This window comes from Patagioenas fasciata, chromosome 5 (genome assembly GCF_037038585.1).
Source record: "Patagioenas fasciata isolate bPatFas1 chromosome 5, bPatFas1.hap1, whole genome shotgun sequence".
Taxonomy (NCBI): domain Eukaryota; kingdom Metazoa; phylum Chordata; class Aves; order Columbiformes; family Columbidae; genus Patagioenas; species Patagioenas fasciata.
In genome coordinates this window covers 33,463,070-33,480,933 of record NC_092524.1, presented here as the reverse complement: position 1 = coordinate 33,480,933, position 17,864 = coordinate 33,463,070, and the positions used below count along the sequence as shown (strand labels likewise).

The following is a 17,864-nucleotide window of genomic DNA, read 5'->3' as shown; positions in this document are numbered from 1 at the left end:
GCTTCATCACTAATTTAATGACCCCACTGCAGCTTCAGCATGCCCAAATCTCTCACCACTATTCATCCCTGTGATTCAATTGTTTGCCTGTCTCTCTCCAGTATGCTAGCATTTTGTGGAAAGCTTTCTCTTAGAACTCTGACCCACGAATGAGCAGTCATTCTGACAATCAAAGTATTTTTCTAGCAGTACGCTATCTTCTGTCTTTCCAGAACTGGAATACCTCACGAATACTGCATACTACTGCTAAATCAGCAGCTACACTGATGATTTCACCTGTGAAATCACAATTAGATTTTATACACTTTTCTTAAGGCATTTATTTAGCAACAACCAACAAAAATTCAATGGAAAAAAATAATACCCTCCACATTGCTCCTCTTTATTCGTGGTTCAGACAGGTATCATTAGTTTCAAGAAAAATTCAGTGGAAACAAGGCAAAGCCTCAAGTAAATGTTTTTGATTTAAAACCACCCCCTTTAGCCAAAAATCGCATCTCAAAACATGAAATAGATGAGTGTGCTTCAAAGTTCATGGTGCAAAATAGAGGCAGATGGCAAAACCTCCTCAGATTAGTCAAAAATAGAGCTATCCCACTCTATACATGAACAGAGTCATCTCCCTTTTTCTTTTCCTCTCTGCTTCCATCCACCTTGGAACAAAATCAATATATAAAGAACATCAGCAGCAGCTTTACGATAGGCAATGATCCTTTTTGACATCAGTCTGTGATAAGATCGTTGATTCTCTATCTTTAAATTACATCATAGCTGTGTGAAATACGCAGTGATATCCAAAATGTGAACTCTTCACATCCGCTGCCGATACCTCAGCAAGATCCAGACCGCTGCCGCAGCCAGCGCCAGGCCTGGCACAAGAACAGCTGCTAGAGGAAGCCCACCTGATTCTCCATCGCCTCGATGACCCACAGGGCCATTTTGTGGCTGCAACTACAAGGAAAAAGAAGTATTTGCGTCAGAGCCCATCACAGGAGAGCCCCCAGTTCTGTGTCAGGACCAAGTGGTTCTTTAAGGATGTACAACATAGTTTTCCCAGGTACCTGTATGCTCCACACAGGGGAGGGTTAGAAAAGGTTTGGTCCGACCAAGCTTTACTGCAGGGTACTCAGTCATCACCTGGCACCCTCATGTTTCTCTGCCACTTGGACAACTAGGACTGTAACAGCTGGAGCTGCATACATCTCATACAGCAAAAGCAATGACATCCAGTCATCCCTTGATGCACTTCACACCACACCATTTCCTGGTGTCTTTACCAGGAAGGGGGCATCACTAATTTTCTGTTTTTCTTACCTGTACGTTAGCCCAGAAGATTTACTGCTTTTATTAAGGGAGTAGAAAAGGGGCCTCAACCGACCTCTCGCCACCAGCATGCTTCAGGTGGATCAGTATTTCCTTCATCAATGTCAATGCTAGCCAAGGATGTTCAAATTATTCCTCTCTTTCCATGTCCAAAATGGTGCCAGCATATTTAAACTACAGCAGCCCACATTTGTTCCCGTGTGCTGGGCTGCACACACATCTCAACACTAATATGAGCAATGACCTCCAAAACAACACGGGAGTTCTGTCTCCAGTAAGGTTTTAGTCTCCGAAACAAAACTGGAGAACTTGAGATTCTGTCCTCACAGACAAACTTTTGCCTCTGAGAAAGGAGATCTGTGAGAAAACACACCATACTCCAACAAAATAAAGATCTGGGGACTTCTCCAAACTCACCACTGCACTGATACTGTTACGAACAAGCAATGCACAGATGATAACAGCCATGGTCAAATAGAGAAGGCCATATTTCAAACAAAATATTTATATGTATAATTCACACTGAGCACCTGGACATGGTATTTTTCTGCCTAATGAAATAAAGAGCTATCAGCCCTAGAAACCAGTCTAAAATGAACCAAAAATAACCCTAAGAAATGGGTAAAACATACCCTGCGCTGAATTCTCAAAGACACGTCACAGCCTGCATTCCTGAACAGTTCCACAGCATCCTTGTGCCGCAAATCCTTCAAGTCTTTGCCATTGACCTAGCAAAAAAGGAAAAGGAGAACCAGTTGCTGAAGGGCAAAAATCAAATTTTTAATGATGCAAGCTAACACAGGAAAGACAGGAGATAAAAATCTTCCTCTTTCACAAAATTCTGTGTTTGGGTCATGATACTATGATCAGCAAGATCCATATTAATTTGTTCATATTATAGATGCATTTTTATGTTGAGAAATAACATGAGAAACTCCAAGTCAAAAAAACAGAGGTACTGAAAAAAACTACCTAGAGACAAAACTAGAATATAAGAAAAGAGTTGTGTCAATAGCAGTTTCTTATGCGGTTGCTTCACTGGAAACAAATCAAAGGTGTAACTCTGACAGCTAATGAAAATAAAAGAGCTGCTACAGCAAAATTGCTATTATGAGCATCATTTCCACATTGTTCCCTCTACTGGTCTACCTTTGAAATGTTCTGTTTGAAAGAGTCTTGTAAACATATATTTAAGAACATACTGATGTAATAAAACAGAGACTTGCATACATATTTGGCATTCACATGAAAGTTAGCATTTTTCTTAATTTAAAATAATTTCTCGTGGACAAGTTTTTATAACCTACTTGATTTAATTCACTAACTAAAGATATTAATCCTAATTTTCCTGTTTCATCCCCATTACCCCTAATTGTATCTGCTGAGATCACATCTAGTGCCTCTCTTGATATTTAGACTCCCCAAATTCAAGTACATAAATATTAAACTGCCAAGAGAAGACAGGATAATATTCTGCAGTTTAACTTGATATCATCTTATGGATCAATAATAGGCTCCAACTAGTACAAGGCAATCTATTTATAGAGGCTAGAGTGATTACATGTGTAACACAATAACCAAGTACAAAATAAAATTAAAGAGTATTAAAAGATCACATATCACACTAGGAGAGACTACTTCTTCACTCATCACTTTGTAAAGCATATTGTCTTGTATGATTGCCAACTGTCTGAAGAACTAGGGACACTGAACCTCAATCACTTTAAAACATTTTTCTTAAAAGGGAAGCAACCTGTCATGTTCCTGATGAGCTACAATGAAGAGTTGTATGGCCTAGAAGCTTTATAGCCTAAAAATCCTGGTGAGCAAAAGGAGGTGGTTTTGACTACCAGTCAAAACATGGAAACTTAAGAGGTGGAAGACCTTTTTTGTATAAATGATGATCCATTGTGAGCAAGAGAAGGTCTGATGGATTCTAAAACTTTGGGGAGGCAAGTCACAGAGGAAATACCAATGCAGCATCAAGGAGTGCTTGTGACACAAATCAAGAAGGCAGAAGAGATGGGCCCATGTGTGGAGGCACTCATCTTCTGAGTGCTCAAAGCTCTCCTCCCACCCCCAAAATAGCTCCTCCATGGAATTTGCTCAGCACTATCTAATTGCATTAATCACATTCTTCCTCTATGTGCACTACAACAGCAAACCTACATCTCATATCACATCACTGATCACAGCATTTCAAGAACACAGGGGGCAACAGAAGAAAGGGCTTACCGCTAAAATTTTATCTCCTTCTTGTAACCGGCCATCAAGGTAAGCTGCCCCATCCTTTTTGATCCGGCTGACATAGATGCTGCTGTCATTGGAAGTATACTGCTGATCTGTCCCACCAACAATGTTGAAGCCCAGCCCTAAGGCAAGCCAAAGAGAAAGCTGATGAGAAAAAGCTCAAAGGTTCAGACATTCTTCTTGTTGCTGGGGTCTGTACCCTCCTACGCTGTGCTGTTTTCTCCGCCATACTAAAACTTGCAGCACACAGAGAGACCCTGAATGCCTGGGGGCCCAGAGAACGCACTCCACAGAGCATCCATGAGCTGTTTTCAGGTGGGTGTTGGGGAATACTGAGGGACATGCCACCGTTTCTGAGCTGCCGCTTCAGCCCTCAGCAGGAATACGCCTCTTCAGCACAGCAGGAAAGGAAAGCATTCTGCATTTCACAGGAGCCTATAGTAAATAATTACCTTTGACCAACAAGAAATCATGCCTGACAAGCATTTCATGAGCTGCAAAACAGTTAGGTAAGGCAAGGAGCATTAGACCCTGTCTAAGGATGAGGAAACAGGCAAGAAGAGCTGTGCTACCAGCTCGGGGATAGCTGGAGCTCATACGGCTCCCCTTCCACATCTCAGGAGCTGGAACCGGCGTCCTTCGCCTCCAAGAACAAGATGAGCTTAGATGCAGCTACTTCAAATTGTATGTAATCACTTTGTTCTGTTTTAGGAATTCAAAACATTACAGGAAATAAAGACACAGTTCTCTGATTTAAGGCAAAACAAAAAGGAATACACATTCAGTAAACAGAAATTATGTCCACTTCACATTTTTGCTATGTTTCTTACTGTTCTTTCAAGTAAGCCTTGATTACAGATCTCTAGGTGGAACCAGCTGCTGGCTTAAAGTGCAGTTAAAGGTTAAAACTTCTTGTTTCATCAAAATTCAGAAGAGCAAATTGAATTAAAAATCTGGAAAAAAACAGGTTACAAGAGCACTTTCCTCACTGCAAATGCAGCTAAGTTGCTCTGTAAATAATAGTAAGTGACAAGGGATGGGAAACATTCCCTAAGAAGAGGCTCACAACTGAAAAAAGAAAGATCAAAGGAAAAAAAATCAAATATGCAATCAAAGTAAATGGAGGGAAAAACCAACCAACCAAAAAACCAACAACACCCTTTTTTTCGTGACATAAATCAGTCATCCAAAACCTATTGTCAAGAACAGCTAAAGGCAAGTTCGCCCCACACTCAGACAGGCTGATTTATTTATTTTCTCTTTCTTGCTTGCTTTCTCTTAAAGTTGGGACTAGAAACCTGGAGAAGGAGAGTTACAAATGAAAGTAAAACCACCTTGTGCCTGCTAGGAAGCAGCATTTTAAATCAGTCATAGGAGATCAAAGGATGTACAGGATGAGTCATGCTATTTTAAGTGTGCATCTACAGCTAGGAAGTAAAAAAATATAATCAGCAATCTTGCCACACCTTTTTTTCCCCTCCCCTTCTTGGCAGCTTCAGACAAATGAAGAAGAAAATGGAAGCAGCAGCAGATTGAAGAAACACTGATATTTCAGCTAGACTAATATCTATTCCAAGAAAAGACACTTGTGCACAATAACACACCCTTTGATGGGAATTAAAAAGAAAAAAAAAATAAAAATCCACAAACCTAAAAATTATCTGCTATGAAGCCAATAACCTGGGAACAGGAGGAATCAATACTACAGAAAGTTAAGGTTTAATCAACATTTATTAAAAAGCCAGAAAGAAGAAATCAGAGTTTCAGAGTATAATGATTCTTCCACGTATATAACCCCCCCCCAATATATATAGATATGAAAAAGTATACATTTTGCAAGTCTTCACCCATAATCGGAAAAACAATCAAAAGTCACAGCTTTCATCAGCAGAGGCAACATGAGACAGGAGCAGATCTTTGTGACAAAAAGAGGCAGCAGTTCATGCCAAACCTAGTTAAGCCTTCACAGGCTTTTTCACTGTCTTTCCAGCACTTAAACTTCCACTCTGGCTAAAAATATCTTCCCTATCATCCCTTGAGTTCTCTGCTATTCTCCCCTTCCAGCTCATGCAGACATGGAAAGAGACACAGCGCAACAGGGAGAAAAGGAGCACTAAATCCCTTGTCTACAAGGGACCAGAAGCGGAATGGCAGAGTTTTAAAAGCTTCTGGTTAAACTTCTGACCCTCTCTGAAGCTGCAGACCTCCCTATGCCTCATTCACCCCACCCGGAACATAAAAAGTTCCTCAAAAATACATTAAAAAAATTGTGATTAGGAATAGATAAATCAAATAATATTGCAGATTGATCTGATTATTTAGTTTTCCATAAAACCAGATTTTTTTTTTGCCTAATTTCAGCCTAGTACTTCAGAAGGAGATTTGAAAAAGAGACATAAACATCCTGTTTTGCCTCTGTAAACACATTAACCTCCTCAGCAAACTTTTGCCAGAGATGCTTAGCATCAGACCTACTTTAAAAAGTTGCAGTCAAAACTCTGATTAGAGAAATTATGGGATTATACTATGCGTTACAGATTAAAGTGTATTGTTCCTTCCACAGAAATTAATAATTCAAATGGTGAACGCATAAAGGTCGTTAGGGGCTGTACAACCTTCAAATCAAGTGACGTAGTTAGAAACCCAACTCTAAAAATACTCAGTCCACCTTAATGATGGGACAAATGGTGCTGGTGACAATCAGATTTAAATTGTTGTGGCCACACTCAAGACCTCTCAGCTCTGCCTTTCAACATCCCCGTCTATCTCCCTCAAAACTTTAGGTTCCCAAATGTATGGAAACACTTTCCCCATGAGAACTGGCTTCATTTAGCAAATAATTTTCACTGACAAGCATGGCCTCACTAGCTTGAGCTCATGGCTGCACAGGCAGGGCTACACAATTTTGAGAGCGGTGGCCACTCTGGCAAGCAGAGAAGGCACAGAGATGCCCATCAGGCTCACCCTTGGGGTTGCGATTGCTAGCACGGGGGCCAGGGTCGACCCCAGCCGCGCATGGGAGCTGCCTCCTCCCTGGCGAAGGCAAAATGGCACACACGGCAGCGGAGCGAGTGCTGCGGGTGCCCGGGCAGCGCGCAGAGCCAAGGCCGGGAGCGGCCGCACCCAGCAGCCGTGTGGACTGAACGGCTGTCGCATTTTTTTCCATGCCTGTTTTAATTAAAGAGAAGGGCTTGCACACCAAAGTACAGCTCTAGCTCCAAAACCTCTCCGGAGCCTGCGGTTCTTTGGAGCCAGGATTTTGCTCCGGCGCTGTACATTTGGTGCTAACTTGCCACACTTTTGAAAGGGTGATCTGAATAGCATCATAAATTCTGTAAAAATACGAGGGCTGGCAGACGTCTGCAGGCTTTCATGACAGCACTCGCTGCCGTGACAGGGAAAGGAAAGCCAAAAAACTGTCCCAGAGACTGCGCAGTTCCCTCTCCCTCACAGCCAGGGCTCCTCCTTCACTGACCACCCCGAAGCCCTCTCTGTAGCTACCCCAGCAACTCACAACAAGCTTACGATATAGGGTACGATCACTCTGACTGTCATCTTTCGAAATGCCCCCTAATTTTGGGTACCCAACACGGCTGAGTGCTGAGCGCCTGGCACCTCACTTGAAAGCAACAGGAGCTGCACCGCAGTCAGCAGCTCCCGGGAAAAACAGATTTGAGTTGTTTCAGAGGGGACTAGAGCCGCAGCGGGTGCTCCTGGCCGCTGTTCTCGCCGAAGACAAAGCCGGACCCAGCCAGCTCTCCCTCTCGCAGGTCACCGGCTTTTCCCGCAGCGGCGTGTCCGCCACGGGCCATTTCCAGGGCCACGCCGCGACAGAAGAAGCCTCTGGGGCCGGGAACCTCGGTGCTGCCGCGCTGGTGCCGGAACGCGGGCACCGCTCAGCCTCCCTCCCGCCGCTCCGCGCCCGCTGAGACCCCCGGGCAGTCCCCACCACCACCCCCGCGCTCCCGCTCCGGCCTCCCCGTCCCGCCGGGAGCTCCGCAGGCCGCGGCGCGGCTGCCCGGCCCGGGAAGCACCGGGGCCCGGCGGGGATACCTGAGGGTCTGCGGGTGAGGCTGATGACCTCCTCGGAAAAGCCGCCGCCGCCCGCCACGCTGCCGTTCATGCTGCGGCCTGAAGGTGAAGTCGGCTCCCGGGGCGGCCGCTTTCGTTTCCTCGGCCGCCGCCGGAGGGCCCCGCCGCGGAGCGCTGGGAGTTGTAGTCCGCACCCGGCCGCGCCGCGCCGCCCGGGGACGGGGCCCCGCTGCCAGCCGGCGGCCCCAGCTCGCCGCGAACAACCGGGCCTGGGGGCGGCGGGTGAGGCCGCGCCCGGGCCCAGCACCGGCCTGTGCCCGCGGGGCCCGGCTCTTGCAGCCGGCCCAGCCGTGCCAAGGAAAGAGGTGCCAGTCCGGTTCTGCAGAGCCGGGCATCCTCCGGGCTGAGCGACCGGCGGCCTGCGGGACGCGGCTTCCCTGCGGTCCCCTAGTGCCCCTGTCATGGGCTCTCAGCGCAGAGGCGGAAGGGCCTGGGCCTTGGGGAACCCTCCCTCCCTGCCTGCCCCGGGTGCACAACACGGCCTCCCCCTGCCCGCGGGCAGCTTCCCCTGCCCCTACACAGCGCCTTTGCTTGGCCATGCTTTGCCCCCAGGCGGGAGGGGGGGTTCATGAAGGTGAAGGAGTGGGTGATAGGTTGCTGGATTGGGCATAGCAGAGAAACGGAGGGTGTGACCCTTGTAGCTGGCCACACAGCAAACTGGAAAGCTGATCGGACAGTGATGGGCAGAATCAGAAGCCCAATGCAGGTAGGTAGCACAGGGAGCAGCCATGCCAACTCCCAGTTATCCTCCTAACAGAGGAGCCACTTGAGCTTGAGGCTCCTGTACCTCAGGGAGCTCTTGAACCATTAGTTTACTAGCAAAAAGATAGCAAAGCAAAATTTATCCGTATTGATTTACTTGTTAAACTTTATCTATTGTAGCACATGCTACAAGTATGGCAATACAGACAAAGACAACAGGGAACAATGAACAAGGCCCAGTACAATTTAGTCATCAGACTGCTTGGCACTGTTAGGACAGCCACCTCTACATGTTGCAGGATCTTTTCTGATGAAAATGAGGACCAGATGCTCTGGTCATCATTGTTATGCTACCAATTTGTTTGTTAGGTATTGCAAATACAAATATTTTTGACTGCATTCATTCCAAGACTACCTGCACTTTTGGATTCTGGAATTTAATAGGGAGAAGCAGCCTGGGTGCCACACCTCTGGATTAGATGAAGAGCATGCCATGTGCCTTAATGCTACACCATTAATGCTTAGTGCTAAAATGAGTGTTAGAATTCCTGCCTCGCAGGTGGGAGACAAGCATTCAAGGCCCACATACATCTTCAATGACAAGCAAAACCAGGACTTGTCTGCCACAGGAAGACTCCTTAAACCAAGAGTGTCAAACTCATTTTCACAGGGTGCCACGTAAGCCTCACAGTTGCTTTCAAGAGGCGGAACTGTAGTCTTTTAGGACTGTAGTCCTAAAATTACAGTACATTCTGTCTTTTGAAGGCAACCACGAGGCTGATGTGGACACAGGTGAAAATGAGTTTGACACCCCTGCCTTAAACCTTTGGGCACAGCATTCAGTTTCACACCAGTTTCAGTCCAGTTCCCACAGGTATGTTGTCCTGGATATTTCTAACAAACCACCAGAAGTATCAAGGCATTTGTTGCTATGGTGAAATCAGAAACAATATTTTCAAGGAGTAAACCTTATTGAGGGAACTCACACATTCAATAAAACATAGACAAGGTTTATTGGGATGCATGTTTGTCTTGCTCATCTGGCCTAAGCAGAAATAGAAGAAAAGTGTACAGAAATAGTCCAGTCCAAAGCTTGCTGAAAGCCTTCTCCCAATTAACAGTCATGGGTTTTAGATCAATCTTTAAGCACAGAGAAAAATTGAACTACAGCAATTTATTGCTTTGTCTCTTCCAAAACTACATATGCAAGTAAGCTTTCTAGCCTAAATTGTGCTTTCATTTGCACCTCTGTATCTTCAGTATGCAGGTCTGTAAATAAGAACTCTCCAAGTGTTTCTCTAATCTCAGCATAGATCTATGCTTGGCAATTTATGGTATACTATCAGTCAACAACAGCAGGCCATCAAGGTGGCAGCTTAAGACTTCTGCCACTGATGTTTATGTATTTAAAAAGCAATATAAAAAAATATCTGTGAGTACTTACCAGTTGTGTATAGCTAGTTGCAATGTGCTGGGGGTAGTGCTTGTGTTACTTTTTACCTCCATCTTTCATCTAATCCACATCCCCCTTGTTTGTCATATATGCCTTGTTCTCACACCTGAATTAAGGTTGTTATTTCTCTGAGAAGGAAAAACAACCAACCACCAACAACGAACACCAAAACCAACCAAACAAAAAAAGCCCCACAAAACCAACCAAAACAAACTCTTTCCCTCCCCCTCAAAAAAAGGTCTCTAGTTATAAAGAACAGACTTGTTATCTTGTTTTCTTGTCTTTTGACATAAATGCAGGGTTAAATTTTCTTCATCTGATCAAAACCATCCATATTGTATCAAGACAATAAGCATAGCCTGCTGAACAAACAGTGTGTTACCTTGTTTCCCTAGACAAATATAGATAACAATTCAATGACCCATTTCCTTTATACAAAAAGCTGTGAAGAATTGTGAATAATGTCCCTTGTATTTCACATCCAATCATAATGTAATCAGCCATTTTTGGATGCAGAACAAAATCATTTAAAAAAAATGCAGAGGAAAATTTTGTATTTTAAAAACACAAATGTCATAACTTGGGAGGCAGCAAGAGTTTAACATCATCATTTGTAGAGCCACCATAATCTTTCTTCCCTAATGTTGCAAGTGTTAGTGTACTTATCCTGCCTTTATAGAATGTTTCCTAAAAAATGTGGTCTTTGTTTTCCAAATACATATTTTGGTAGCAGGTCAGTGCATTATAGGCCTTAATCCAGAAATACCAGTTCTTTAAAATAAAGTTTTCACTGTAAATCTGGACTACAGACTCTTATTTATGCTGATCTGGTTGAAAGATCTAGTCACTGCTACAATATAAATAATAAAAGTAAAACTTATTGAATGGTACTTCCACATCTCTCGTATTTTTTCATGTTAAAAACATTTTATCTCCTGTTAAAAAATGAAACATACAGTGCTTCTGTGTGACACTCTGTAGAGCTGCAAGGACACATTCAGTAGTAGCTTAAGAAGCAAACACGTAGTAAACCAAGAGAAACCCCCTGAGATCATTAGATAAAACATCTATCAGATATCGCAGGAATTCTGGGTAGGGGAGACTTGCAGAATAGTTCCAAACATTTTAGAAATCCAGTTAACTTGTTTAACCTCACAGACGGCTCCTCTTAGCGACCATAAAACACATCACACTTCTCAAAAGAACCCAGCAATCAAGGCACTGGAGCACTTCCAGAAAAGAAAGACAATTTGTTCTTGTGAAATGTCAGGTTTAGTGTCACTGCACTCTTGATGTATATCCGATGGTTCAGAAATGTAATGCTTACTGGCATGATCTGGGTAATGCTTCTCTACTGTCTGACAAAATGAAGACCCTGTTCCCTATGATTTACCTCCCTCCTGAAGGGCCATTCCCTGGAAACAGTTGGAAGGGTTTATGCCACAGACACCTGCATCTCACTACAATATGTGTTTCTCGCCTGCCTGCGTGGCACAAATGCGAATTAAACGAAGACTGCAAGAGCAATTTTTTTCTCTTTGGTTATTAACTAATGATAGAAGCAAGATGTTCACAAACATCTCTGCCCATGAACAGGAGAAAGCACTAGATGGAGGAGTGAATTGAAGCAAATAATTTATTTACACTTGTTTCAAGAAGTTTACATTTGTAAACTGTTGATATGAAGCATAAAAGTTATCCCTACAGCTTGCCTAACTAGTTCAGTTAAAGGGCTCAGGATGGAAAGAAAAAAAGAACAACATGCCTTATTGCTTGTCTTTATTAACTTAAAAAACCCAAATATAACATTTACTCTTCTTTTAATGATACTACATGAAACCAGAACTATTCAGAATGTGCTGAAGAACTGTTTTGAAGAGTTATCAGCTGCGAGATTCAAGGGAGATTTCCAAAGGAGCATCCAAAGCTACTGCTTGTTGGTCTTCAGCAACTGCTTTGTGGCAGATTCTGACTCACGAGCAGGCATTCTCCTTTAGGAACAGCTGACACTTCCACTGTCTCAAACAACTGCTATCTTCTGTGGAACCAGGCCTTTTTCTTCCGAACCCATCCCATTATTTCCCGTCTATAACGTGTGGCAAGGGTTACTCCAAGAATAAAGAGTAAAACAAGGCTAAACACCATGAATCCTGTCTTTGCTGCCTCAAACAGCTTCCTGGGTGGAGGGGGTCCACTGTCAACACTCCCTCCCAGTCCTTCCAAATCACAATATGGAGGAGCCCACCCATAGCTGCAGTGACAGTTCTTACGACTGTTGCACACTCCTCTGTTGTGACACATTGTCAGGTTGCAGTTGTAGTTCAGCACTGACAAGCTGGTACATGTCCTGTTGATACAAAGCTTTTCACTACCACATGGTGTGCCCTCTTCCACAGCCCCCATGTCATCTATTGGTATCCCTGGGTGATAGTCGAGACCCCAACACTTCTTATCTCCAACAGGGGTTTGGAGTAGCGTTACGTGGCTTTGCAAGACAGGCAATTTGTTTATGTTTTCACACTGGATCCTACCACATAAGATATTCTCAATACTGCATTTTGTAAAATGGGTATTGTCACGAATACCACAATTCCCAAACCGGTCACCTCGAGTATTCACTGCTTTGAAGCAATCTAAAGGAGCGACCTCAGCTCGTTTGCCGAAGAGATGCTTGCACTGTCTACTGCGGGAAGGACATTTTCCTTGATAGCAATAAGCATCACCTTCGCAAGGGGTTCCATCTTGCATGTACATATCCAGTGGGCACTGAGGGGAAGTCCCATTGCAGTACTCCGGCAGGTCACAGTAGCCAGTACTTCCTCTGCAGAGTGTTCCTGCTGGAAGGAACTGACACCGCTTGCAGCATTTTCCAAAAGCACAGACTGAACCTGCAGTAAGCGTACAGTTTGGGTGACAACAAGGATCCTTTCTGCAACTTGATGGTGAACCACAGTCACATTGCTCTCTATTTTCTACTACCTTATTCCCACAGTACTCACGCTTCAAGGTGTAGAAAGTCCCAGGTGCTGGAGGTTGACGAATGCAGCCAAGACCACGCGAAAGCAGGTCAAAGTAGTCTTTGTAACTGCAGTCACTGAACGCATCGGTATCGACATCATGTTCATGCATAATGCATTTCCCCCGTCTGCATTTACAGTGCTCTGTGTCGTGGCGCATCCCAAGAATATGGCCCAGCTCGTGGGAAAATGTGACAATAAATGAGGACAACTTCCTATTAGTGAAGGAACAAACTGCTGATGACCACTGGTTATCACACACAGATGCTAGAAACGCCAATCCCAGCCTCCTACCAAAGCGCTGATATGCGAATAAGTGAGCAGAATCGTGGCGCATCCGTGGAGACAGCTCTGATTTTCGCCATTTGTTAAAGCTATCAAGTGCCTTGCCAATGTCATTTGTAAGGATTATAGGGTTCTTTTCAGTCCAGATCTCCAGTGCCAAAAGAAACAGATGAATAGAAAGCTGGTCGTACAGAGAGTCTGCAATGTTGATGATTTCTATGACTTGCCTCAAGACTTCTGATTCATTCCTGCCTGACTTCACAAACCGCATGTTGTCCACGACCACTACCATCTTCACATACCTGACGTGCATCCACCAGTCCTTCACTGTTTCCTCCTCTTCCTCATCCTCCGCCTCTTCCTCCTCCTCCTCCTGCACAGCCCGGAAGGCCTTGAACCAGGGCAGCAAAACTTCTTGGTGCTTCATCTCCTCCGAGGTCAGCCCGCAGGTGGGACTCACGGAGTCGTTGGCCCCCTCCATGCGGTAGAGAATGTGCCGGAAGGCTGGATCGTCAGGGATGGGCTCAATCTCATAGGTGCCATCCTCCACCCAGAGCACGCCACGGAGGCCCCTGCCGCAGGTGCTGAGGGCCACCAGGGAGCCAGGGCTCCCCTGCACCTTGCCCTGGTAGAAGCAGTTGTCCTGCACAAAGGGGTGCTCCTCCCAGCGGGTCCCGTCCTTGCCGTAGGTGATCAAGGTGAAGGGGTGGGAGATCAGGCCTCGCCGTGGCCGCAGGCGCAGCACCCGTGGCCGCCCCTCCACCTCCAGCCAGTAGGACACAGCCTGGGGGTCGGTGTTGGCCGGGGGGTCGGTGTCAGCCCGCGGGCTCAGCTGCCGCGGCACCGCCACCCACTTGGCAGCAACACGCAGCTCCCCAGGTAGCTCCCCCAGGGTGGAAGGGCACCCTGACAGGCTCAGCAGCACCAGCAGCCACAGCAGCACCCCCATCACTGCTGGCCGGGGCTGCCCCATGCCCTGCTTTTTGAGGGGATGTAGTCCGGAATGGCCCTGCTGGGGGAGAACCGCCGCCCCGACGCCTCCAACTGTCCCCACCAACTGTCCCTGGGCAGGGAGGGCCGCAGCTGGGGAGCAGCAGTGGCACCGCAGCCCCTTCACATTCCCCCTGCCAAAACGACACCCCATGGCCTACGGGCACATCTGAGAGCTGCGAGGGAGCCCAGAGACAGCCATCCCCTGCTCTTTGAGTGTGTATGGAGGCTCTTGTTGGGAGAAAAGAAAAATTAACCTACTACAAGCATGCTCCCAGCTTTTTATAATCTTCATTTTCAAATTAACAGGCGTTTCTTCTTCTGAGCAGACACAACAAGGAGAGGCACCAGCTCAGCTTAACACTCCTTGTCATGGATATTTGTGTTGAGCAAAGGGATCACTTGGTTAGACCACAAGGGGCAAAATCTATTTTAATAGCTCAAAGGCTGGCTTTTGCTTTGTTCACTTTTTTTTATTGAAGGATAATTTGTGAGTGGAGATCAGGAACAGATATTTCAGCTCAAAATAATATTTGGAAAAGCTTAGGGTCTGAAATGAAAAAAGTACAGAAATAGTAGTCTCCTAGCTGGTTGCTAGGACACAGAACTCCTTGGTGCCCTTTCTCAGCACATGTCTTACTACAGCTACTACAGCTGTATGTACACACATCAAGAGAAAAGGTAGATCCAGGGAGGAATTCATGTCCACTACATTCAATAATATAGAGGCAAACTAAAAGCAGCAAGTATAAAAGCATAAAGCCTAACTAGACCACAGCTACTACACACCTACAGCAACGTGCCTCAATTACAGACAGCACTGATCCAACAGTCGTTTTCCTGGATCAAAGCTTTTCTAAAGGTTTGTGCTTGTAGACCACTGGAAAGAGAGCTCACAGGTAGGTCTGCTACTTGGTTGCCATCCCTCTTTTAGGGAACAGCTCCATTAAGACAGCAATCTGGACTGTGGTTAAGACAGGATGTCCTGTGCAGCACAGCAACGCACACTGGGTTTTTGGCATGCACTGCTGGGATTCGACATAGTCACAGCTGTTATCTTTTGGGAACTCTTCACAACTTCCTTTTCAGCACTGAAAACATGTCTGTGATGAAGTCCAACCTTCTATGGCCCTTATTTTTCTCAGCTGCAGGAGGTGCACCCTCTCACTACCTCATTTCCATCTCAGGGATCCTGCCTTTCAGCACCAACTTCTGGGTGCTGACCATCACCCTGGCATGGGCAGCAAACTACCCGAGACAGGCGCTGCCCCTCAGGAGACTGAGCAGTGAGAAGAGGTTGGCAGAGTGCTCAGAGCCTTCCTCTGTGGCCTCATGCCCCAGGATCCTGAGTGGGCTGGTACCTTGCATTGGGCACATGGCAGACCTAACCAACAGCTGGGGAGGTTACCAACAGCTGCCCGAAGGGGCTTTGGACTCTGTGAACTGACACCTTGCTCATTCATTGCAAGTGTGGCCAGCATTAGTAGCACACACCTTGTAATTCAGCACCTCAGATTACAGGAATGAACATGAGGATGCTTGCTCATAATAGGATCTTTCTAGATATACATAATTGTGTATTGTTCAAATTTATTACTGCTTTACCTAAAAGTGAACAAACTCATGACCTGCATTAGCCCTAATTTTCTTACTAATTTTAAAATTATAGAAACTATTTTCTGTGAAGTCTGGTATGTGCAGTTAGTTGTTGAGTAATTGTCCACTACTTTTCGAGTATCTGCTTTGCTTTCCAGGGCTGTGAACTACGTCAGATTATGTCTTTTGAAATAAATATAACTCAGACCACAATAACCGTAATAGAAAAATTCTGCTACATAATCTTTGTGTGCAGTGCCTGTAGTGCTATTCTTAAATGCATACTCTTGCTGTGTGACCACTCCCTAAGTTACAGAAAAAGCCCTACTAAATTGCTCTGCCAACTTGCCAGAAACATCTTGGCCCTCCACCTCGAAGTTGCCCTAACTATATAGTTAGGACTAGGAAGTACTCTGTTTCCATTGCTGAACTCTTGGCAGGCTATTCTTGGTGGGGAATTGTCAACGTAAGTTTGCAACCCTGTGTTGAGCACCTAAGCTAGCCCTTCAAGCATTGAGGATTGGACAAGATGAACTCCAGAGGTCACGTTCAAAATTAATCATGCTGGGATTCTGTGAGGTGTAGAGAATAGAACAGAGGTTACATAAAAAGGGATGACACCCTTGTGTTCAGGTTACCAAATCTTGTACTTCTGAACCCTGATCAGGTAAAGATCAAAGTGGAGGGAGGGAAAAATTCCTGTTGGAAGAAAAAGTGACTGACCTTACAGTAGAGCAGAATCCATAGCTCCTTCAGTTATCTTCAACTGCAGAAGGTGTAACGAGCTTTCTCATGACTCATCAGTGTTTTTTGTTGCTGTGTTTGGGTTTTTTTTTCAACCTTGTAGCCCCCTAACATTTCCAGGGAAGGTGCAAACTCCTATGGAATTCAGTCCTACCAGCAAGAGGTTTACTTTTCTCACTTACCTTCTGTTGAGTCTTTAGGAACAGGTCACAGACCCCCTGCAGCCTTGTGGACCACAGGCTGAAGTCCACTGTCCTGGCAGAAAGAAATGAAGCTTTCTGATAGTTGAGAGATCAAGAATACATCAAAACTCATCCCTCTGAGAAAATTTCTCCCCATCATCCGCCCATCTATGATCCACATTAGGCTACAGAAGGATATTTGCAACATAAGTGACCATTTGTTTGTTCTGTGCATAATTACAAGACCAAAGCAACTTTAATTCACTTTCGTCTCCAAGAAAAAACTGTCTTGAACATTGAATGCCTTATTATCATTTGCTTCATCACTGAAAAAATACCACAAAAATTGAAAAGTGTACCACAAGAGTTTTGGTTCAGTGAAGCAACAATCTATTTGCATAACATATCTTCACTTTTCCTCATAGGGAACCTTCAATGTCTCAAAAATAAAGCCAATCTCTCCCCTTGGCATTGTCCCTCCCATTGCCTGTACCCTTCTAAACTTGTTCCAAGTACAGCTTGCTGGGGAAAACACCACATACTGACCCTCCAAATGGAATCTTTCTTTGCTAGGAAAAGGTTACCAAAATACAAAGTATGAGGACAGAGTGGCAAACGGGAACAGGTGAGAATAACACATCACCTGGTCAGTCCTTACTTAGAGAAGAGTTGAGAAAAACAGTCTTTCTGCTGCATCTTAGACACCATTAGCTTTACACAGTGAACTGAGGTAGCTGGACTGCCCCTCTTCCTACAGTCTGATGGACTTCTGCATGTATACGTATATATATATGCACATGTACATACACATATGAGTATCTGTTCTGTGTATACATGGATTTATATGTACTTTCAGGAGAATGTTTCTACTAGAGCTCTAGGTCATTTATAGCTCCTGCTACCCTGTTTTTTAGGCCAAGAAAAGTCCTTTGAATGGTTATTATCTAAGAGCAAAAGCAGAGATAGCTCTCCTGTACAATCAAATCCCTCCCTTATGCAAAATAAAGTGACACACAGGGCAAATTTTGGAACTGCTTATTTCCCTTTCATCTACAAGCTTAATGAATACTGAAGGTTCTTGGAAGACCTTTGGACTTCAGCACTCAGGCTCCAAACCAGGAGACAGTGTATAAATACCAGAGAGAAAAGGCTTAGATTCTCATAAACCGAAAAACATTATTGACTAGAAGATAGCTGCTTAACAGCTTTTTGTCAGTAAATTACTTGGAG

At 44.9% G+C, this 17,864-nt stretch overlaps 2 protein-coding genes across 3 annotated transcripts; both read right to left on the bottom strand.

Moving 5' to 3' along the window:
- Window positions 1-361: 361 nt before the first annotated feature.
- Window positions 362-8,072, bottom strand: SYNJ2BP (synaptojanin 2 binding protein). The gene is made up of 4 exons (XM_065839824.2): window positions 7,627-8,072; window positions 3,559-3,695; window positions 1,956-2,051; window positions 362-951 (listed from the first exon to the last, which is right to left on the bottom strand). The coding sequence occupies exons 1-4, from the start codon at window positions 8,066-8,068 to the stop codon at window positions 811-813; spliced, it is 816 nt and encodes a 271-aa protein (XP_065695896.1). The 5' UTR covers window positions 8,069-8,072; the 3' UTR covers window positions 362-810.
- A 3,779-nt stretch (window positions 8,073-11,851) lies between these two features.
- On the bottom strand, window positions 11,852-14,086 carry LOC136102767 (disintegrin and metalloproteinase domain-containing protein 20-like). 2 transcript variants are annotated; one of them, XM_071808602.1, is made up of 2 exons: window positions 13,502-14,071; window positions 11,852-13,465 (listed from the first exon to the last, which is right to left on the bottom strand). In XM_071808602.1, the coding sequence occupies exons 1-2, from the start codon at window positions 14,069-14,071 to the stop codon at window positions 11,852-11,854; spliced, it is 2,184 nt and encodes a 727-aa protein (XP_071664703.1). The 2 variants fall into 2 exon arrangements, with proteins under 2 accessions (XP_071664703.1, XP_065696209.2); XM_065840137.2 differs by having other exon boundaries at window positions 11,852-14,086.
- Between the last annotated feature and the right edge of the window lie 3,778 nt (window positions 14,087-17,864).

Excerpts from the sequence above, each read along its gene's own strand:
- LOC136102767 (XM_065840137.2), bottom strand. The coding sequence starts at position 14,071 with ATGGGGGTGCTGCTGTGGCTGCTGGTGCTGCTGAGCCTGTCAGGGTGC.
- SYNJ2BP (XM_065839824.2), bottom strand. The coding sequence starts at position 8,068 with ATGACAGGGGCACTAGGGGACCGCAGGGAAGCCGCGTCCCGCAGGCCG. Across the intron at positions 3,696-7,626 it reads CCTCACCCGCAGACCCTCAG|GGCTGGGCTTCAACATTGTT; the intron begins GTATCCCCGCCG and ends GGCTTGCCTTAG. Across the intron at positions 952-1,955 it reads CTTTGAGAATTCAGCGCAGG|TTGCAGCCACAAAATGGCCC; the intron begins GTATGTTTTACC and ends TTTTCCTTGTAG.